This window comes from Lepidochelys kempii, chromosome 2 (assembly GCF_965140285.1).
Source record: "Lepidochelys kempii isolate rLepKem1 chromosome 2, rLepKem1.hap1, whole genome shotgun sequence".
NCBI lineage: Eukaryota > Metazoa > Chordata > Testudines > Cheloniidae > Lepidochelys > Lepidochelys kempii.
In genome coordinates, this window is record NC_136381.1 from 252,201,231 (window position 1) to 252,224,932 (window position 23,702).

Sequence of the window (23,702 nt, forward strand, 5' to 3'; positions counted from 1 at the left end):
GTTTATAGGCCAACAAATGCACAAAATTAAGTATTACTAAATGGATCTATAAAACATTACTAAGACTTAATGTTTATTAAATATTAATCTACCAAAGATGATTATTCGAATGTAGTTTGTTTATTTGATACAACTAGAGACTGAAAAGTTCTAAAATTGAGTGAGGATACAAACAAAAATGCCACTTTTTGAGCCTCTTCGGGTTGAACTTGCTGATGGATTAGTACTCTGAAGAGGGAACCAAGGGCTCATCTACACAAATTGCTCCAGAGGCACAACTGCGCCATTGTAGCACTTCAATGTAGACAGTACCGACACCAACGGGAGAGGTTCTCCCGTCAGCGTAGGTATTCCACTTTCCCAAGAGGCTAGATCGACCAAAGAATTGTTCCGAATTAGCACCATCTGCACCAGGTCAGGCTGGCTTAACTATATCCCTCAGAGGTGTGGATTTTCCACACTCCTAAGCAACATAGCTGGGTCAATCAAGCATTTTAGCATACACTAGACCCAAAATTCAGAGATTTCACCTCAATGAGTATTCCAATAGATCCTATAAATTAAACTTTGGGATAACAGTAATACTGCAGCAGATTCCTGGGGAGGTGGCAGAAGACAAATCTCCTTACTACCCCCACCAGGAATCTGTTGCAAGTTAATGTTGTAGAGTCTGTACAATCCCTTCCTACTTTAGCTAGTGAGCAAATACCTGTGGATTTTTGGCATCAAGCCTCTGTCTAATTCTGCAAGAGGGGAACAAGGGACCTCACCTTCTTTTCTGATGGAAGAATTAAGAAAAAACTGCAAGGAGAAGCTTATAGAGTTTTCATACCCATGCACAAGATGCTCCCACATAAGGCACCAGATGGGTCTTTGTCTTTTTGACTTTCAATGATACTTAGGCTTCTAAATGCTTAAATTTCCTTTGAATATGGGACTTAGGGACTTTTGAAAATTTTACCATCTTGACCCCAATATATTTATGTGGGCAGGGAGGTGTCACATTATAGTTACTAGGGATATACAGTAGAACCTCAGCGTTACAAACACCTCGGGAATGGAGGTGGTTCGTAACTCTGAAAAAACATTATGGTTGTTCTTTCAAAAGGTTATAACTGAACATTGATTTAATACAGCTTTGAAACTTTACTATGCAGAAGAAAAATGCTGCTTTTAACCATCTTAATTTAAACAAAACGAGCACAGAAAGTTTCCTTACTTTGTCAAATCATTTTTTAACCCCCGCCCCCTTTTTTTTAATTTTTTTTTTTAGCTAGTTTACATCTAACAGTACTGGCTTTTTTTAGTCTCTGCTGCCTGATTGTATACTTCAGGTTCCAAATGAGGTGTGGGGTTGACTGCTCAGTTCATAACTCTGATGTTCGTAACTTTGAGGTTCTACTGTATGTATAAGATCACTGATACCGTGTTGAATTATCATCATTCTCCCACCTAAAAACTCCAATTGTGTAAACATTAAAGAAAATACAGCCTTCACACTTATCTGTTGCCTTCGGGTTTTCAGAAAAAAAAATTAAATCCAATAGTGTCATTAGAAAAAAGTGAACACAGATGCTAGCAAAACTAGCAAAGGACAGTAAAACATTTCTGCAACATACCATCCATCCTAAAAACAAAGTGATGATATCACGAATTAATTGTTGGCATTTAGCCAGCTTGCAGCCAATTGGCATTAATTCTTAGCCAGCAATTTGAACAATTCTAAATTATTATAAATTCTGCAATAAGCAGCTGTTTCAAGATTTCTGTAAGATGCACTACATACCTCTTCCGATTCATTTGTAGGTGTTTGGGAATCAGCGACCTCCCCCAATTCCTCTTCAGCTACATATTCTTCCTGTTCTTGTTGTTCATTATATGACTGTATATAATCTTCATCCTAAAACAATTATAAAAGCAAGTTACAAGGAAGAGCCACATGTGTAAAAGTTCAGAACTATACATGTACAGATTATAGCAATTGAAAACAGGCTTCATCAAAATCCAGGCTATTACTGTGATTTTCTATTACACATGACAGTTAATCTAGCAGGGTTTTTAGGACAGTTGTAGGTTTCAGAGTGGTAGCCGTGTTAGTGTGATTTTCTATTACACATGGCAGTTAATCTAGCAGGGTTTTTAGGACAGTTGTAGGTTTCAGAGTGGTAGCCGTGTTAGTCTGTATCAGCAAAAACAACAAGGAGTCCTTGTGGCACCTTAGAGACTAACAAATTTATTTGGGCATAAGCTTTTGTGGACTAGAACCCACTTCATCAGATGCATGGAGTGGGTTCTAGTCCACGAAAGCTTATGCCCAAATAAATTTGTTAGTCTCTAAGGTGCCACAAGGACTCCTCGTTGTTAGGAGAGTTGTAGGGCCTTTAATGCTACTGACAATATTATATTAACAACAGTGTACAGCAACACAGATAACTAATATGGTGTGATCCCGCTGTTGCCACAACAAATAACCCATTAATTTCAGTGGGATGAGGATCACGCCCTTAGATTTTAAAAATTCTTTGGAGGGAAATCTGGAATATTTGCTTGTCTGAAGTGCCATCTGCCCCATGGCACTATATTGACAATATCCATCTTTATTTTAAAAATGAAAAAATAAAATATTACATTATTCTTTAAAAAGTTGTTCTACTAATTGTATATAGCTATTATTCATTTGTATGTAAGTGTTGTCTAAAAGGCCCAAACAAGGATCAAGCACCTATTATGCTAGATGCTGTACAAACATGAATAAAAAAAGAGAGCAAAGGACTTTCAGAATATGTCAGCCGATATTTTAAGCAGATTTTTTCCTTACTAAATGAATGAAGTTTAAACTGTGATTATGTAATATACTCACTTGCAATTAAAATCAGTACATGCTCTTCTGTATGCTGCTTAGAAGATATCAAATTATGCTTGTGACATTTTCTGAACTAACCTCCAATCTCTTTATTCAGATTGAGACAGTTCTCAGTTACAAAAAGGATGAATGAGCAGGACATCAATCACTTTGGAATATTAGCACCTTAAAGATGTCTTTAGCAGGTCAATAATCTTTTCACCTTGGAAGGACTTTATCAGATCTTGTCTAAAGCCTGGATAAAAGCTTTTGCATTAAGTACTTCTAACAATTGGCAGTGTATCTCCACCACACAAAGCTGTTTTCTTCCTTAAGGATACAACGCTCAAGGTCATGGTTCTCAACTGCCTTCCAGCATGACAAAGGAGCATTACCTACCGCCAAACAAGCTGTCAACACAAACTTTGTCACAGCCTAGATAAAGAAACTGGCAGACAGTGATAATAGGTCTAATTTCTCCCCCTCCCTAGGGAAGTAAACAGATTTCAAATCAGTCTAAAAAACGATGCACGTGAAGCAATGTGATCTTTGGAGATACAATAGGAAGAAACTCACTGGAAATTCATCTAGAGGTTCATTGATTTCAAGGTCTAGCACTTCATCATTGTAAATTTCTTCCTCTCCCTGTTCTTCCGCATATTCTATTTGGTCTTCTGTCAGCTCAGCATCATTGCCTTCATACTGTCCTTCCCCTGTGTACTCTTGAGAGTATACTTCAGGTTCATCCGATTTGTCATAAGCTATTTCGTCCTCCCCTTGGTCATATTCCGACTCATGTTCTATTGAATGATCATTAGCATTCTCAGAGAAGTCATATGATGTAACCATGCCAGATGTAGCATTAAGACTAACTGTGACACCTTGAGAACTGCAGTGGAAGGGGGGGAAAAAAAGATAAGATTCAGACCAAAGTTGAAAATATACCAATTGAGTACATTTGTGAGGATTTAGTACAATGGAGCAGACAAATACTTGTATTCTAACTTATTGAGCAAAAATATAGCTTGCACATCAACTTGACTGCATGCCATAAACTCATAATGCATACTGTACCACAGCTTATCACCAGCTGCAGATTATTTGACATGGGGAATCAAACCAACCAGATGGTCTAACAGGTCAGGCTGGCAGAAGTCCTGCACGGTAACCAAGCAGACTGGATTCAATTTTAATTCCCAGACTAACAAAAACACACAAAATGACTTCAACTGCATCTGCTTTCTAATGCCTCCAAGTAAGCTACTAAATCATTTTTAATACTACATTAATATAGACAGGAAACAATCAATTTGAATTTAGATTGTTGTATTTATTGTGGTAGATTTAAGTTTTTATTCGGAGAAAAAAAAATACAATTTATACAGTCAAGAACTGTCTTTTAAAGGTGACCTGTGGAGGTTTAAAAAAAATTCTCTTATGTCAATAACAGAATTTGTGTGAACCTAAAAACAGTATTAAAGAAATTATTTGAAAACTCCGATCCTTCTTATGAGCTAAGGTTAGAATTTAAGTTTTGATGTTTAATTTGCAACGATTGATAACAAAACCACCTAAAAAACAGTCAGTCAATCTCCAACTCGAGATTTGGTGAGAAAGTAGGAAAACAAGTTGATTCACAAGTATGATGTTTTAAATTGCATTTACTTGAAATGCACCATTACTGATCTGCTGAACATTTTGATTGAAAAATGTTTTTGGAAGGGTGTTGTACTTTTAAAAACTTTTTCCTTTCTCATGTTACAATTCTACAAGTTATCTTAAAAGGGACCTACTTCCTCAAAATTTGGGCCCACACGATCTAAACAGATTTGTAAGCTGTTTGCACACCAAATTGGCCCCAGACTGGAGGTCTTTTGAGTGGAAGTTGGAGGGAAAAGCAGCAAAAGCATTCACCCCATGGGTAACAGTAATACAGCTGCCAGAGATAGAAAAGTAAGAGTTCATATAAATCAAGGCTTATGCACAGCTAAAATGCTACCGTGGCGCGCTTCAGTGAAGACACCACGTATACAGAGAGGAAGGGTTCTCCCATCGGTGCAGGTACTCATACACTGCCTACACCAGCGGTTGGATCTGATTTTACTCAATCTTAGGACAGACACCATTTTGTCTTCTAGAGTGAGCTTTCCAACCTGTCAGATATATTGTATTGGACTATATGACCTCTTTAGCCTGTACCCTCAAACAGCTATAGTGAGTTAGGGACACACACCACCACAGAACATTCATGTGGCAGGGAGTGACTGTTCAGCTCTAAAGCCTTTGTACAAGTTTCAGTACTGCATGGTGCAAGAAGGGATGCAACAACACAGTCCTCAATTCAAATTTCATGCATTTGGAGCCACCCTCCACAGACTCAGAGGATGTCAGATAACTTCTTGAAGTTAAGGGGGCATTCCTGGGGTTCTGCAGGAGACATGGCTTACAATGGTGATGGAGGGGGGATGGAGAAACAGGACTTGTGCTGATATCAATGATTTAAAAACAAAAACCCGTTAACTGAAAGCTAAGATTCAATAGCCGAAATGTCTTTTAGCTCATAAATTATATGCTTAAATGATGGGCTGAAAACAAATAATAAGCAATTTTAGGTCAAGCAATAATTTTAGGGATAGTTTTACAAACCACTGCAATTATAAGATAATTGCTTTCTCAGCCATAAATACAGTAGAAACATGTTTGGTTTATACAAAAAAGTGTCATGGATATATCCATATACAAGGGAAAGCATTTCAAAGCAAATAATTCAGATACAATCTTATTCTGGCACATGGAAATTTTTGCAAGGATTGATTTTGATGAACAGGTTTTACTATATAGAATTACTCGTGCAATGATTACCTGAATATCTGGCATTCCTGATTCCTAGCACTCCATTAAAAGTCAGTGAGAATACCTACTGGTTGCAGTGTAATTGTAGCTGTGCTGCTCCCCGGATATTGGAGAGACAAGGTGGGTGAGAGATCATCTTTTATTAGACCAACTTCTGTTGGGAAAGAGACAAGCTTCTGAGGGTATGTCTATACTGGCTGCGCTGTGATGTGGGCAGTGTAGTCACGCTTTATTGCCGGGTCAGAGCTCTCCCGGCGATAAAAAAATCACCACCCCGAAAGAGGGTTGTAGCTTTATTGCCAGCAGCACTGCTCCCAGCGATAAAGCGCTGTCTATACTGGCGCTTTTCAGCACTCAAACTTTTGTTGCTAGGGGGGTGTTTTTTCACACCCCTGAACGACTAAAGTTTTAGCGCTGAAAGTGGCAGTGTAGAGACAGCCTGAGTTTGCAGAGCTCTTCTTCCAGTCCAAGAAAGATACTCAGAGGGTCAACAAATAAATACAAGGTTGAACAGATTGTTTAGCATATGAGTTAATACATGTTGCAAGAGACCATTCAAGGTGAAGTGGACAGTTAACACTTTTGCAGTCATGGGACAAAGGAGGGCTAGTAGGTTACAGGAAACCTACATAACACCACCAAAAAGTGAGCCTGGGAGCTTAAATCTATAACTTTTCTAGATATTAGAAATCATGGACTCCTATTTGTCCTAGGAATGCAAAGGTATTAAGTGCCCACTTCACCTTCAATTGTCTCTTGCAGCATGTGCTAACTCTTTATGCCTAACAATCTGTTTCATCTTGTATTTAGCTATGACACCTCAGAGCCTGGTCTACACTACAGGGTTAAAAGAAAAGAAAAGGAGTACTTGTGGCACCTTAGAGACTAACCAATTTATTAGAGCATAAGCTTTCGTGAGCTACAGCTCACTTCCTCAGATGCATATCGTGGAAACTGCAGCAGGCTTTATATATACACAGAGAATATGAAACAATACCTCCTCCCACCCCACTGTCCTGCTGATAATAGCTTATCTAAAGTGATCATCAGGCGGGCCATTTCCAGCACAAATCCAGGTTTTCTCACCCTCCACCCCCCCACACAAATTCACTCTCCTGCTGGTGATAGCCCATCCAAAGTGACAACTCTTTACACAATGTACATGACAATCAAGTTGGGCTATTTCCTGCACAAATCCAGGTTCTCACATCCCCCCCACCCCCATACACACACAAACTCACTCTCCTGCTGGTAATAGCTCATCCAAACTGACCACTCTTCAAGTTTAAATCCAAGTTAAACCAGAACATCTGGGGCGGGGGGGGGGGGGGTAGGAAAAAACAAGAGGAAACAGGCTACCTTGCATAATGACTTAGCCACTCCCAGTCTCTATTTAAGCCTAAATTAATAGTATCCAATTTGCAAATGAATTCCAATTCAGCAGTTTCTCGCTGGAGTCTGGATTTGAAGTTTTTTTGTTTTAAGATAGCGACCTTCATGTCTGTGATTGCGTGACCAGAGAGATTGAAGTGTTCTCCGACTGGTTTATGAATGTTATAATTCTTGACATCTGATTTGTGTCCATTTATTCTTTTACGTAGAGACTGTCCAGTTTGACCAATGTATATGGCAGAGGGGCATTGCTGGCACATGATGGCATATATCACATTGGTGGATGTGCAGGTGAACGAGCCTCTGATAGTGTGGCTGATGTTATTAGGCCCTGTGATGGTGTCCCCTGAATAGATATGTGGGCACAATTGGCAACGGGCTTTGTTGCAAGGATAAGTTCCTGGGTTAGTGGTTCTGTTGTGTGGTATGTGGTTGTTGGTGAGTATTTGCTTCAGGTTGCGGGGCTGTCTGTAGGCAAGGACTGGCCTGTCTCTCAAGATTTGTGAGAGTGTTGGGTCATCCTTTAGGATAGGTTGTAGATCCTTAATGCGTTGGAGGGGTTGTAGTTGGGGGCTGAAGGTGACGGCTAGTGGCGTTCTGTTATTTTCTTTGTTAGGCCTGTCCTGTAGTAGGTAACTTCTGGGAACTCTTCTGGCTCTATCAATCTGTTTCTTTACTTCTGCAGGTGGGTATTGTAGTTGTAAGAAAGCTTGACAGAGATCTTGTGTTTGTCTCTGTCTGAGGGGTTGGAGCAAATGCGGTTGTATCGCAGAGCTTGGCTGTAGACGATGGATCGTGTGGTGTGGTCAGGGTGAAAGCTGGAGGCATGCAGGTAGGAATAGCGGTCAGTAGGTTTCCGGTATAGGGTGGTGTTTATGTGACCATTGTTTATTAGCACTGTAGTGTCCAGGAAGTGGATCTCTTGTGTGGACTGGACCAGGCTGAGGTTGGTGGTGGGATGGAAATTGTTGAAATCATGGTGGAATTCCTCAAGGGCTTCTTTTCCATGGGTCCAGATGATGAAGATGTCATCAATATAGCGCAAGTAGAGTAGGGGCTTTAGGGGACGAGAGCTGAGGAAGTGTTGTTCTAAATCAGCCATAAAAATGTTGGCATACTGTGGGGCCATGCGGGTACCCATAGCAGTGCCGCTGATCTGAAGGTATACATTGTCCCCAAATGTGAAGTAGTTATGAGTAAGGACAAAGTCACAAAGTTCAGCTACCAGGTTAGCCATGACATTATCGGGGATAGTGTTCTTGACGGCTTGTAGTCCATCTTTGTGTGGAATGTTGGTGTAGAGGGCTTCTACATCCATAGTGGCCAGGATGGTGTTATCAGGAAGATCACCGATGGATTGAAGTTTCCTCAGGAAGTCAGTGGTGTCTCGAAGGTAGCTGGGAGTGCTGGTAGCGTAGGGCCTGAGGAGGGAGTCTACATAGCCAGACAATCCTGCTGTCAGGGTGCCAATGCCTGAGATGATGGGGCGCCCAGGATTTCCAGGTTTATGGATCTTGGGTAGTAGATGCCAACATTTTTATGGCTGATTTAGAACAACGCTTCCTCAGCTCTCGTCCCCTAAAGCCCCTACTCTACTTGCGCTATATTGATGACATCTTCATCATCTGGACCCATGGAAAAGAAGCCCTTGAGGAATTCCACCATGATTTCAACAATTTCCATCCCACCACCAACCTCAGCCTGGTCCAGTCCACACAAGAGATCCACTTCCTGGACACTACAGTGCTAATAAACAATGGTCACATAAACACCACCCTATACCGGAAACCTACTGACCGCTATTCCTACCTGCATGCCTCCAGCTTTCACCCTGACCACACCACACGATCCATCGTCTACAGCCAAGCTCTGCGATACAACTGCATTTGCTCCAACCCCTCAGACAGAGACAAACACCTACAATATCTCTGTCAAGCTTTCTTACAACTACAATACCCACCTGCAGAAGTAAAGAAACAGATTGATAGAGCCAGAAGAGTTCCCAGAAGTTACCTACTACAGGACAGGCCTAACAAAGAAAATAACAGAACGCCACTAGCCGTCACCTTCAGCTCCCAACTAAAACCCCTCCAATGCATTATTAAGGATCTACAACCTATCCTAAAGGATGACCCAACACTCTCACAAATCTTGGGAGACAGGCCAGTCCTTGCCTACAGACAGCCCCGCAACCTGAAGCAAATACTCACCAACAACCACATACCACACAACAGAACCACTAACCCAGGAACTTATCCTTGCAACAAAGCCCGTTGCCAATTGTGCCCACATATCTATTCAGAGGACACCATCACAGGGCCTAATAACATCAGCCACACTATCAGAGGCTCGTTCACCTGCACATCCACCAATGTGATATATGCCATCATGTGCCAGCAATGCCCCTCTGCCATATACATTGGTCAAACTGGACAGTCTCTACGTAAAAGAATAAATGGACACAAATCAGATGTCAAGAATTATAACATTCATAAACCAGTCGGAGAACACTTCAATCTCTCTGGTCACGCAATCACAGACATGAAGGTCGCTATCTTAAAACAAAAAAACTTCAAATCCAGACTCCAGCGAGAAACTGCTGAATTGGAATTCATTTGCAAATTGGATACTATTAATTTAGGCTTAAATAGAGACTGGGAGTGGCTAAGTCATTATGCAAGGTAGCCTGTTTCCTCTTGTTTTTTCCTACCCCCCCCCCCGCCCCAGATGTTCTGGTTTAACTTGGATTTAAACTTGAAGAGTGGTCAGTTTGGATGAGCTATTACCAGCAGGAGAGTGAGTGTGTGTGTGTATGGGGGTGGGGGAGGGATGTGAGAAAACCTGGATTTGTGCAGGAAATAGCCCAACTTGATTGTCATGCACATTGTGTAAAGAGTTGTCACTTTGGATGGGCTATCACCAGCAGGAGAGTGAATTTGTGTGGGGGGGTGGAGGGTGAGAAAACCTGGATTTGTGCTGGAAATGGCCCACCTGATGATCACTTTAGATAAGCTATTACCAGCAGGACAGTGGGGTGGGAGGAGGTATTGTTTCATATTCTCTGTGTATATATAAAGCCTGCTGCAGTTTCCACGATATGCATCTGAGGAAGTGAGCTGTAGCTCACGAAAGCTTATGCTCTAATAAATTGGTTAGTCTCTAAGGTGCCACAAGTACTCCTTTTCTTTTCTTTTTGCGAATACAGACTAACACGGCTGTTACTCTGAAACCTGACTACAGGGTTAGGTCAACCTAGCCTTGCATCAACCTAGCTGTGGAAGCTTCTTCACTTAAATTTGGCTCCTGGCAATGGAAGTGTCTCTCTATGCCCATTTAGTAACACCACCTCCCTGAGCGGCGTAGAGTCAGGGTCAACGCGTGATTAGATTGATGCAGTGTCAGTGTAGAAACAGCACTGCTCATGTTGACTGTTACTGGCCTTCAGGAGCCATCCCATAATGCTCCACATTGACAATACAAACGATACAAGTGCTCCTGGTAAGGACATGCACCACCAACATAAGGAGCCAAGTGTGCGCACACACAAGCGATTTAATAATTATGATGGATCCATGCTGACATAAGTTACGTCAACAAAATTTTGTAGCGTAGACATGGCCTGAGTAACTTCCCTGACCTGAAGGAGAGCTCAGAGACAAGCTTTCAAGCTTACACATTCACCAACAGAAGTTGGTCCAACAAAAGATATTACCTCACCCACCTTGTCTCCCTAATAACTTACCTATGTCATTTAGCAGCAACTTAGTGAAACATTAATCCATAACATTTAGAAAACAAAGAACACATACCTGAAATTTTGTTCATCTTCATTGTCACTCTGTAGAAGATCATCATTCAGCTCTTCATCTGACAAGTCTGACTGATTCTATATTATAATAAAACAAGAACAAATGTTCATGACTTTTTTAAAACACAGTATTTCTGAAACAAAAGCAAAGCAAAAGGTTCTCTAAACACTACAATAAAAGAATACTGGCAATAAACAACATGTTGACAATGAAAAAGCCTGGTCAAATTTGATTGCTTTTTGAAAGAATTCTATAATCAGCTGATGAAAGGAATGATGTAGAAGACAACATATCTAAATTTCAGTAAAAAGAAAAGGAGTACTTGTGGCACCTTAGAGACTAACAAATTTATCTGAGCATAAGCTTTCGTGAGCTACAGCTCACTTCATCGGATGCATTGATGAAGTGAGCTGTAGCTCACGAAAGCTTATGCTCAGATAAATTTGTTAGTCTCCAAGGTGCCACAAATACTCCTTTTCTTTTTGCGAATACAGACTAACACAGCTGCTACTCTGAAACCTAAATTTCAGTGAAGCATTCGATATAGTCTCTCATGAAAATTGGAAAATTCATTCCAATTGGCTTAGATTTCAACACTGCCACCGGGACTGAAAACTGGCTGAAGGACAAACTAAAGGTAATGATCAACCAGCAATGTAATGAGGTGGGGGAGGTGTTTAGAGGAGTATCAGAAGAGTTGGTATTAAGTGCCTTCTTATAAACAACTTAAATAATCTAGTAGCATGCCCCAAGGTGGGAGTGAACATCATGTTACTGCCATTTCTCGAGGATACTAACTAGGGAGAGACAAATAATTGGAAAGGATCTAGAGAGGTTAGAAATATGGACAAATAGGAAGGAGTTCAAAGAAGATAAAAAAGTTACTCAGAATTATGTAATTTTTGCTAAAAGAAAAGGAGTACTTGTGGCACCTTAGAGACTAACCAATTTATTTGAGCATAAGCTTTCGTGAGCTACAGCGTATGCTCAAATAAATTGGTTAGTCTCTAAGGTGCCACAAGTACTCCTTTTCTTTTTGCGAATACAGACTAACACGGCTGTTACTCTGAAACCTGTAATTTTTGCTGCCGTTCTCTGAACTGCTTCCAGTTTGCTAGCCGTGCTATCAACTGTTCTATTTATCTGTAACAATGAGTGACTAACTAAAAAGAGCTAACTACACATAGCTTGGCTAAGTGACAGTATTCCCATCCTCTCAAAGTAGTAAAAGCATTAAAAATTATACAAAGGTGGGTTTAGCTATAAGTAATGGGTTGAGATTAAGAAGAAACCAATTTAGGTTTAATATCAGTGAAATAACTTCCCAAAAGATTTGTTATTAGGCTCTTGAACAGTATCTCACAGAGTGGTGGGAGTCCTGCCACTTGAAAAATTTAAAATAAGACTGCACAAAGCACAACAATAGGTACTCCTGGGGGCATTCTGTGCCAAAAAATTAAAAATTCTGCGCACAATATTTTAAACCTCTGCAAATGTTATTTGTCGAAACAACACTACACAATCACACCAGTTTCAATTTTTTTGGTAATTCTTTTTTCAAAATACCTGTCAGCAAGTATGTCTGTAACAATACAGACACACACAAAAACTCCCCCAGGAGTAGAGAGTTAAAGAAACCCCTATGACAACCCAGTTCCTGTTTCTTTGTCCCCTTCCCTCCCCCACAGCCCAGCTGTGGGGCTCCTGCCCCCAGCCCAGACACACACCGCAAGTCCAGGGATCCAGAGGGAGAGAAACCTGATGCTCAGTCCCAGGCTTGCATGGAGTTTCTTGCACTCTGCCTTCTCCTTTCCTCAGGGCATGCTGAGAACTGCAGCTACCAAGAACTCTCTAGCTCCCTCCCCCTCCCCTTGGCAGTCTCTTCTATGTGCGAGATGGGGTCTGCAGGGTCCAGCAGCCCCTAGTGGCAGTTAACCGCACTGCAGCCCATTTCTGTGGGGAAAAGGAAATTCTGCACGCACTTAATTTCTGCAAAATTCTGCATTGCGCAGTGGTGCAGAATTCCCCCAGGAGTAAGTAGGTAACTTTGAAAAGAAATCCTGCATTGCCTGTATGATGGATTAGAATTTATTCATATTTGGATTAACATATCTGTCTAACTCTGACCATTCTGAGAGATGTTTTTTCACCAATTTATTATAGGAAGGATTTCCTATCTAGGTATTATTCCTACCGTCTTAAAAGAACTAACCACAAATGCCATCATGAATGGAATTAAACTAATATTTATGGTGAAAACCACTAAAAATGCACCCAAAGAGAGCCAGATTTGCCTGTGGTACTTGAGGTCTGTTTAACATGAAGTTATATCATAAAATCTATTCTCCAGCTGTGAGGAAAATGTTCAGAAAACAATTTCTCTTTTTAATTTTGTTTTCTTAGTATTTAACAGAGTAGCCTCCTCTTTTTCTATTTTCTCTTCCTATTCATAGAACCATAGGATATCAGGGTTGGAAGGGACCTCAGGAGTCCAACCCCCTGCTCAAAAGCAGGACCAATCCTCAACTAAATCATCCCAGCCAGGGCTTTGTCAAGCCTGACCCTGAAAACCTCTAAGGAAGGTGATTCCACCACCTCCCTAGGTAACCCATTTCAGTACTTCACCACCCTCCCAGTGAAAAAGTTTTTCCTAATATCCAACCTAATCTCCCCCACTGCAACGTGAGACCATTACTCCTTGTTCTATCATCTGCTACCACAGAGAACAGTCTAGATCCATCCTCTTTGGAACGCCCTTTCAGGTAGTTGAAAGCAGCTATCAAATCCCCCCCTCATTCTTCTCTTCTGCAGACTTAATAATCCCAGTTCCCTCAGCCTCTCCTCATAAGTCATGTGCTCCAGCCCCCTAATCATTTTTGTTGCCCTCTGCTAGACTCTTTCCAATTTTTCCACATCTTTCTTGTGGTGTGGGGCCCAAAACTGGACAAAGTATTCCAGATGAGGCCTCACCAATGTCGAATAGAGGAGAACGATCACGTCCCTCGTTCTGCTGGCAATGCTTCCTACTTATACAGCCCAAAATGCCATTAGCCTTCTTGGCAACAAGGGCACACAGTTGACTCATATCCAGCTTCTCGTCCACTGTAACCACTAGGTCCTTTTCTGTAGAACTGCTGCCTAGCCGCTTGGTCCCTAGTCTGTAGCAGTGCATGGGATTCTTTTGTCCTAAGTTCAGGACTCTGCACTTGTCCTTGTTGAACCTCATCAGATTTCTTTTGGACCAAACCTCCAATTTGTCTAGGTCACTCTGAACCCTATCCCTACCCTCCAGCTATCTACCACTCCTCCCAGTTTAGTGTCCTCTGCAAACTTGCTGAGGGTGCAATCCATGCCATCCTCCAGATCGTTAATGAAGAGAAGCCCCACTCTCTCCAGCAGACAGAGTAAGCCTGCTGAAGCAAGTAAAATCTGTTTTTGGCCCATCACAGGAAGTTTGGTTTTGGGAATGGGTCTCCCTCTTTCTCTCTCCAGGAGTCAGAAGTCTGTGATGCAGGGACCCCTAGATGTCCAGTTCTTCTTGCAGTCCTCCATCTGGATCTGACCTTTCAGTACCATCTATCCCCCAGTAACTGACATTAGGGATTTTCCTACTGGGAGAAGGACAAAGCCATTGCCTAGTAGTTGCCCCATGCACAGAAAGAAGTGGGAGTGGCTATTAGCCCTGGCTGCTGCCTACCTTCCCCCTACCCTGTGCGTGCATGCTTGATAGAGAAGAGCTGCAGTTCACTGGTTGTAGAAGCTGCACTGGTATCTCAGATTGGGAGGAATCAAGAAAGAAAGAACTGTTGGAATGGGTCTCAGGGCTTGTCTATACTTACAGCTAAATCAGCACTACTGCAATGGCAGAGCGCTCTCCCGTCGACATGTGTACTCCACCTCCCTGAGAGGTAGAAGGTAAGTCAGAGGGACAGCGTCTCCTGTGGATACAGCGCGGTGTGGGAGTTCAGTTACGTAAGTTACATAACTGAATGGGACAGAAGTTGACGTAACTTTGGTCGACTTACAGCTTTAGCGTAGGCCAGCCCACAGGAAGGGAAGAGAGGAATGTTGGGTAGCATCAGGGAAGTGTTGTTTTTGCACTGCTTAAGTGACAGAATAAGCCAAGCAGAAACTGGTGTTAAGAACCACCTCTCTGGACTCAGAGCGGTAGCCCTGTTAGTCTGTATCAGCAAAAAGAACAAGGAGTACTTGTGGCACCTTAGAGACTAACAGATTTATTTTGGCATAAGCTTTTGTGGGCAAAATAAATGTGTTAGTCTCTAAGGTGCCACAAGTACTCCTCGTTCTCTCTGGACTGGTGAGTAGAACTCGGTGGAGAACAGTAATTCCATTTCACAAAGGATTGGTTCTGATGTGGAACAAAACCAAAACATTTAGAAATTCTCTGCAAAAGGGAATGAAGCACTGGGGCAATCTGCAAGGCAGGGTGCCCCAGAGTCACAGACACTGAAAGCCCTGGGGTCCAGAGAAACTTAGTTGAAATTGAATCATCTCTGCGAAACGTTTCAGTTTTGACAAATGAGGTTTTTTTTTCCACTGAAAGTTGCTGATGGAATTTCTCCAACCACGTTTACTGTTTAGATGATCTAGGTGATTGTGATATACGTATATGTTTAAAAGGTCTGCTATTGTTTGTGCTGTCTTTCATAGTGGACTGCAAGAATTGTTTTGAGCTTGTTTCAGATTTCTGTATTTAAGTTGATTTTACCCAAATAAATAGGAGATCCTTGATGATTTATAAATGGTTATATAACATGACAGCATGAGTTGTGAGTAAAATATAGGTTCACATTTAAAATTGTAATGAATTATTAGGCATACATTAAACATGCTTATTTCTTACCTTTTTACCAGTAAGCAAATCCTCTCCAAGCAAATCATCTTCAAGTTCACTGGAAAATATAAGTGAATATTAAGAGTACCCATATCACACACATGAAGAAAAATATATTTTTTTCTGGAATAATTATTGTATACAGTAATTTCAATAATGGTCAGAGCAGAATTGTTACTGAATCCACAACGCTTTTTATTTTATTTTATTTATTTAAAATATACAGCACATTAATATGACTACTCAGGAAAGAGGTTTACATTATGCAAGGGACAAGCACTAAACTTCTATATTAAGGAAGGGTGGATGTTTTCAAGATGTTGGAGTCTTTTATAAGCCATTCTTCCAAAGACAGTCAAATCGAAATACTCAAATCCAATTCCCTACATGTGGAGATCTTCATGCCTTTCACCTCTGTAATTCTTCTTGATTAAGCAACTAAGGAGGCACAAAGAAGCTAACATTCCTGGTAGTCCATTAGACCCAGTACGAACAGCTGAAGAGTGAGAAGAACTTGCATTTGGAGGGTAAGAGAAATCCTGGGGGAAAAAAAGACTCCTCCCCTTTGAAGAGATGTGTTCATAGCTGGGAGAGTTTGAATGCTTTTGTTCATGCCACTCCTTTCTCATTATAAGCCTTGCCTATGCTACAGAGTTAGGTCGACATAAGGCAGCTTACATCAACCTCTCTTTAAGCGTCTACACTAAAATGTAGCTCCCACCAATGTAAGTCGCCCACTACACTGACTTTACTCCACCTTTGCGAGAGGAGTAGTGCTTAGGTCGATGTAGTTAGCTTGACACAGTGTCCGTGTAGACATTGTGTTGCTTACGTTGCCTGTTGCTGCCTGACAGCTGTCAGCGCTCCAGGCAGCAGGACTCTGGCTTTCAGCACCCCACAATGCCCCATGCTGACAGTTAAATCAGCGGACACACTCCTGGTGAGGACGCGCACCGCCGACAGAGAGATTATAGCGTGGACATGAAAAACAGACTTAAATACTGCAGTGGCTGTAAGTTGAGGTAACTTAAGTTGACTTAATTTTGTTGCGTAGACTTGCCCATAACCTCTCTCCCATAACTAAGTTCTGGGTTGCCCCAAAGAACCACTTTTGCATGTGGTGAGAAACTTTAGGGCCTTGCTAGATCTGCCCAGATCTTTCCAGTGGCATAAAGAACAAGGGGAAGAGACAGTAGCATGTAGATCCCAAAACACAACAATAGGAAGGAAATGAAGTTCCCATTCCGTAAGCGTCAACATTAGGCTCTCCAAGCCCTGATTCTGAAAGTTTGCATAAAGGATTCAGAATATGCCTTAGTGTTAAGAAATAAGAATCTACCCTTAGATGTCTGGCAGGCAGAGCTTGAAAAGAAAACTTGGCTTTCTTACCTTCTCCCACAATGGAAATCAGTAACAGCCCATAAATTACAGTAAAGTAAGTTTGGGATAGATAAACAGGGAGGTAACAACCAAAGTAGAACATTCATCTTAATATTTAATCAAGCCCATAGTGAAATGGTTAAGCACTTGACATTTTTCCAAATTATTTGCCAGTAAGTCTAGCTGCAGATCCAAATTACACTTGCTAGATCTGAGAGTTGATTGGTAATATGGAATAGGTATTTCAACACAGCTGAAGCCCAATGAAAATTCCAGGACTAAGGCTGGTACCAAAAGCAGCCCTTAGAAAAGGATAAGGTAGTTTTACTGCCTGACAATGTTCAAAAAATATTCTTAGAATGTCAAAAGATGAGGAAGAGATTTCAGTTCAGCAATAAATAAGAAGGGATTATCAGCATACAACATTCATTTATGCTTGCTGTTCTCAAACTTCATCCCATGAATACCCGTATATTAACAAACTGATTGCTAAAGGTTCAATAGCAATATCAAACAAGAGTGGGTATAGGAGGCACCTGTCTTGTGCACCCCTAGTAAAGTGACCAGAAATTAGGCCCCTTTCTGTACAGAGGCACAGACCTCTGTAAAGGAAATGGATCCAGTAGAATTTAAAGCCAAACCGCATCAAGGAGGCAAATGTTTAAAAAAAAAAAAAAAAAAGCATTGTTAAAATTCTAATGGGAAACAATTTTCCAGAACCTGGTCTTGTTTTGCATTCTGGATTGCTCCCTAGATCTCTTCCAAAGTAACAGAGGTGCTCCAGCTCCTGGTTACCATGCTCCAATATCCAAGGAAGGATAAGGTGATCTAAGAATTCAAAAGGGTTTCATGGTGGGGGGATGGGGTTCAGCCAAGTAGCGACCCAAAAAGGTAGAAGCCATGGGAGATGATCAAAACTACCAGAGATGACGCATAGGGGGGTTAGGGTTGCCAACTTTCTAATCGCACAAAACAAAAAACCCACACCCCGAGGCCCTGCTCCCATCACTCCATCTCCCCTCCCTCCCTCACTTGCACCAGGCTGGGGCAGGGGGTTGGGGTACAGAAGGGGAGTGAGGGTTCCAGCTGGGGGTGCAGGCTCTGGAGTGGTGGTGGTGGGGACTGACAGCACAAGACCCACCACCACTGCGGGATGGGTGGAGGGCAGGAGCGCATGGCCCCAGCCCAAACTTCAGCCTCTGAGAGCTGAAGCCAAAGAAGTCAGGGAAGAATCTGTGACTGCCGTGACCTTCATGACTAAATAGTATCGTTAATCTTAAAATTATAAACACCTGGTAGTAACTACAATTTAAAAAATGTCCAATTTGTACGAACAAAGCCGATCACAACTGTATTGTTCAATTAATACTGGTAAGTTACTGCTTCATATAATTAAAATATAAAGTGAAGTAAAATAAATTCATGAAGCACAATGAAGAAGCTATTTACATTTAAAGAAATGGACTAGCTCGCCTCAAAACCTGAACTTTCATATGCCTTAACTCCTTACTAAAAAAATTAGTGTTTCCGCATTTCTAACCAAAAAAAAAAAGCTTCATTATAAGTGGAGTTTTACCGTAACAAGAAGCTCATGGCAAACAATGCCCTCATTTCATCACAATAGCAGCACAGTGCTTCTTAAAACCCTGCAGTTACAGTGGCAGTTGTGGGGTGGGACAGGAAGGAGTACTGGCCAACCTCTAGAAGGTCACCTAGTCACTCTCAATGGAAGTAAACTGTAGTGAAAAATCAGATCTCACTATCTACTGGTTTCAGAGTAGCAGCCGTGTTAGTCTGTATCCGTAAAAAGGAAAGGAGTACTCGTGGCACCTTAGAGACTAACAAATTTATTAGAGCATAAGCTTTCGTGAACTACATCCGATGAAGTGAGCTGTAGCTCACGAAAGCTTATGCTCTACTAAATTTGTTAGTCTCTAAGGTGCCACAAGTACTCCTTTCCTTTTCACTATCTGTTAAAAGCAAAGGCAGCAAAATGGGAAACCTTGGATTCCTACTTGCCTTTTCTCTCACAAGGGAGTACAACTCCCCTCCTTCCTCTCTTGAGCAACAGCAGAAGGGGAGACAATTACTTTGGAAGGCAAGTGAAAAGTTAGTAGGTGATAACTGCTGCACTTACAGGGCAATAGATCCGATGAAACTGCTTAGCCTGGTCTATACTACAAAGTTAGGTCAACATAAGCTGTCTTGCGTCAACCTAGTTATGCATGTGTCTACACTTAAATGTCTACCACCAATGTAAACTCTCCATTACACTGACATAGTAACACCATCTGCCTGAGCAGCGCTGAGCCATGGTCAATGTACTGGGGTCAATGTAGCACAAGTGTAGACACTGAATTACCTATGTCAACCTAACAGTTCTCCAGGAGCTCTCTCACAATGCTCAACACTAACCGCACTGGTCACAATTGCTAATTCCACTGCCCACGGGTTACAGAGGCCGGAAGCCACACACCCCATCCCTTTAAAACCCCGCACATTTTGAAATGCCTTTTCCCCGATTGTCCATCTTGGCAAGCACACCGAGCAACTTTCCATCATTGTGTGAAACTGCCCAGCTGGCTCCACGTTCCAGACTGGAGTACACAGGAGATACTGGATCTCCTGGGTCTGTGGGGAGACGAGGCTGTGAAAGCACAGCTATGGATTAGCAGTAGAAACATGGACATCTATGAGCAGATTGCACAGGAGGTGCAGGAGAAAGGGTCTGACAGAGAGCAGCAGCAGTCCCGTATGGAAGTGAAGGAACTGCGGCAGGCACATGAGAAGGACAGGGAGGCAAAGAGTTGGTTCAGTGCCGAGTCATGAACTGCCACTTTTACAAAGAGATGCATGCAATACCTGGGGGGAGACCCCACCACCACCGTAGATACCTCTGAAGAGCCCAAGTCACAGGCCCCCGACATGAATAGGGAGAAAGTGGAGGAGGAAGAGGAGGGGGACATGCGACCGCAGGCCAGGACCTGTTTGAGACTCCACTGCAGTCCAGTCAAGCATAGGCAAGCCTGATGCAGAGGAAGGAACCTTGGTTAAATGTGTAAATTTGTTTCCCATCACAGTGATGGCACCCCCAACTTAGAAAGACACAGCTATCGACTTTTCTTTAATCTAGTTGTACGAGACAAGGTAGTGGTACAACGAAGAGCTAGACATTTATCTGCTTTTTATGTCCCTGTAAAGTTAGGCCAGTAGTGGAGGGCATGAGAAACACTTTGTTTATCTTTCAGGAGAATGTCCTTTGAATCCTTCTGAGAGATCTCGATGAAGCTTCCATGGAGGTACACAGCAATCCTCTCCCAGAGGTTTCTAGGGAGAGCTGCCTTATTTCTTCCTCTGCAGTAGGACACTTTCCCACGCCAATCAACAATATCTATAGATCGCACCAATGCAGTAAACAGACTAACAGCATACGAGCCTGGGTGGCTTCGGGATGCCTGCAGCAACTGTGCTCTCTGTGCCTTTGTTACCCTCATGAGTGAGATATCAGCTAAAATTACCACCACCTATGGAAAATGCTGCCACTATTCAATGCCATTTCCCTGTACTCAAATTCATGCCACGGAGCAACTCCCTCCTCATTTCTCTCATCCCTGAAAGGCCATACTCACTACAGCTGCTGAGCACAAGTACTCTGAAGCAGAACTGTCCAATAAACATGTCTTGTTTAAAATTTTAGGGAAGGTGGTTCCAAATCTTATCTTTTGCTTTCCATTTGTGACTATAATGATAAAGTACCTCTGTGCGTTTTATCTGTGGCTGCTGCTGTTGGGTGATTCCCCTTCCACACCCAAAGAGCACCTGAGCCAGATAAGGAGGAAAAAGGATGACATGGGATGACATGTTCTGCGAGCCAATGCTGCATCAGACAGTGAACAGAGGGCCTGGAAGATGAATACTGCAGATTGTACAGAGAGGGAAAGAGTGGACAGAAGAAAAGCTCAAGAGTCCCAGCAGGAAAAGGAGAGGGAGATGCACCAGGAAGTAATGGGACTTCTCCAGGAGAAAACACGGATACTGCAGACCCATGCAGACCTACAGATTCAACAATCCCAGGTTCACCTGCCTGTTCAGTCCATAGAGAACTCCAATATAGCACCTCCCTGCACCCCCCTCCCACAACATTCCACATGGCACCAGGGCCGTCTCCCTTCCCCTACCGCTCCACACTGGCAGACATTAAGGACAATATAAATACAGTGACCTGTGAGTGCCACGCTTGATGCATGTGTAGCTAAAATGGAAATGAATGTTCCTTTCTATTCTTTAAGCTCTGTTCCATAAATGTATTAAGGTTTTAATGTATCTGCTTTTAACTTACACAGAGTTATTTTTAGGTATTTTCATTAGTAAATAAAACTGAATTGTTTGGAAAATAATTCATCTTTATTAGTTCCCAACACATGCTGCAGAATGCCTAAAGTAGTGAAAGCAACCCCACAGCTGGTATTGTACACTGTCACTGATCCTATGAGTTGTCACAAACAGCCTAAATCATAAATGTACAGAAAGCACCATAAAATTAATAGGTGCATTGTCAGTGTTATACTGATAGATGTGCAGTAAGCACCACATAATTTGTAACAGGCCCCCAAACTGCAGGGCCAGATAGAGCACAGTACACCACAACCCATTACTGTGGCTCTCTGTTGAAGTTTGTAGCCTAGACATACCCTTAGAGTTGATAAAAATTGTACTGTAAACTGAGTGAAAGATCAGACAAAAGCATTAAATCAATTAGGGACTTTGATTAGACTCTACATCGGTTTCACTATACTAAATGTCTGCAAAAGAAAGTGTTAACCTTTTTGGCAAATAGCTTGACAAGTGTCGTTGGATTGTAGGACTCAATACAAAAGAACATACCTTTGCCTTCCAACTAAGGGTATATCTACACTGGAAAGTTTCAGCACTGCAAGTTATACCACTTTTATTAAAAGGCTGGAATTAAATCTCTGTTGCATGTCCACATTGTGCGCCTTGTGACACTGGAGTGCATCCACATTAGCAGCTCTTGCAAAGGCAAAGACAGCAGTGCACTGTGGTAGCTATCCAACTGTGTAACTGGCCGCAGGGTGCTTTGGGAAGGGTTTGCAATCCTTCATGGGGCAGGAACAGCATCACATGATTCAGTTTCCCAATCCCATTGTTCCATGGGCATCCTACTACATTGCCAGCTGCTTTTCAACTGAAGTGGGGGCAGGGGAAGTGTGAGACAGAGAGTGTGTGCACATATGGAGGGGGGAGGAGAGAGAGACTGTGTTTTGGGGGACAAGTGTGTCAGCATGCTGTCTTGGAAGTTCAGACAGCGGCAGGAAGCAACCAGTCCTGAGGCAGGGGGAACCCAGACATCAGCCCCCGCCTCTCTCCCGGAGCGCTCTGCACAGCAATCTCTTACACACACACCTCTGTGTTCAACAGCACCAGCATTCCACATTAATGGTTTGCTTTGTGTCCTGGAGCAGATCAGCACAGCATGCAACTGCTCACAACTGCTGTCAGAAATAGTGCTTTGAAAAGGGAGAAGCGCACATCTCCAGGGCAGCCGAGTTCAAAACAATGAGCAGAGCGGTCACTTGAGACATTATGGGACAGCTCCGGAGGCCAATTACAGCGCAGAAAGCAATCAAGTATCTACACTGGCAATAGAATGCTGGAGCCTCTGTGCAAATAGCCTTACAACTCTTGAGGTGGCTTTTTTGCAGCACTGCAATTGAGGAGTTTCTGCGCACAAAGTGGCTTGGCAGTATGTATACATCTGCAGTTTAAGTGCAAAGAGCTGCTTTACTGCGCAGAAACTTGCCAGTATAGACAAGCCCTAAGTTTCATTACACTTTCAGATCTTTTCAATAGCTTTATATTTTTCAACAGAAAATCTAAAAGAAATCCACCCATCCTGACCCCCATTGCCAAAAAAAAGAATGAATCAGACTAAAGATATGAATTTATTTTTTTAAAAGCAGTAGCCAAAGATCACAAGTTTTAACAGGAGTTATCAGCTGTTTACGGCATGTTCCTCCAAAGACTGGCTAAAATAGCTTTAACTATTCAGTGGTTCAGAAGGTAAGTGTAGTCAGAAAGCTGACTGTAAAAACAGTTACATACATCCAACATTTAAAAATCTATTCTATGCTGTATTGTATCTGTTCATGCCTTCAGACTTGTCAAGGCAGGTATATGTTTGGCAACATTTAGCATCCGCTGACACACAGCTGCCAACAGCTTCATTAGTATCTGAATTTGCACTGTTTTAAGGATTAGAATACAAAATGCCACTCCACTAAACTAAAGCAATGTAATTCAATGTCTGAACATGAAAAAATGTTAACTACCTGTCCCAGTCATCGTCTCCAGTTCTTCTTCTCCAAGACCTTTCCGCACCAGGCTTATCAAACTGATCAAAGTCATCATCTGTAAAGTAGAAGACTACATTAGATAGTTCTTACTGGAATATAAAGGAAACACAGAAGTTTTCTAATCCTGAAGCAATGACTTGTTCTCTTTAGGAATTACTGTCCTACCCTTTGTGGTTTTACAATTTTTCTCTAGTATT

General features: G+C 42.1%; 1 protein-coding gene across 6 annotated transcripts in view; it reads right to left on the reverse strand.

Moving 5' to 3' along the window:
* The window catches only part of RBM33 (RNA binding motif protein 33), a 146,279-nt gene that overhangs the window by 113,097 nt on the left and 9,480 nt on the right, over window positions 1-23,702 (reverse strand). For 5 of the 6 annotated variants that reach the window (XR_012157626.1, XM_073334566.2, XM_073334565.1 and 2 more), the window contains exons 2-6: window positions 23,482-23,560; window positions 15,761-15,809; window positions 10,897-10,973; window positions 3,419-3,731; window positions 1,787-1,900 (exon numbers count right to left, since the gene is read on the reverse strand). Coding sequence is in view for 5 of the 6 variants with exons in the window: in XM_073334566.2 (XP_073190667.1) it covers window positions 1,787-1,900; window positions 3,419-3,731; window positions 10,897-10,973; window positions 15,761-15,809; window positions 23,482-23,560 (632 nt within the window). In the remaining variant the exon portion in view is untranslated. Of the gene's footprint in view, window positions 1-1,786; window positions 1,901-3,418; window positions 3,732-5,704; window positions 5,803-10,896; window positions 10,974-15,760; window positions 15,810-23,481; window positions 23,561-23,702 lie in introns of those variants that run through there. The other variant, XM_073334567.2, reaches the window with a different exon arrangement.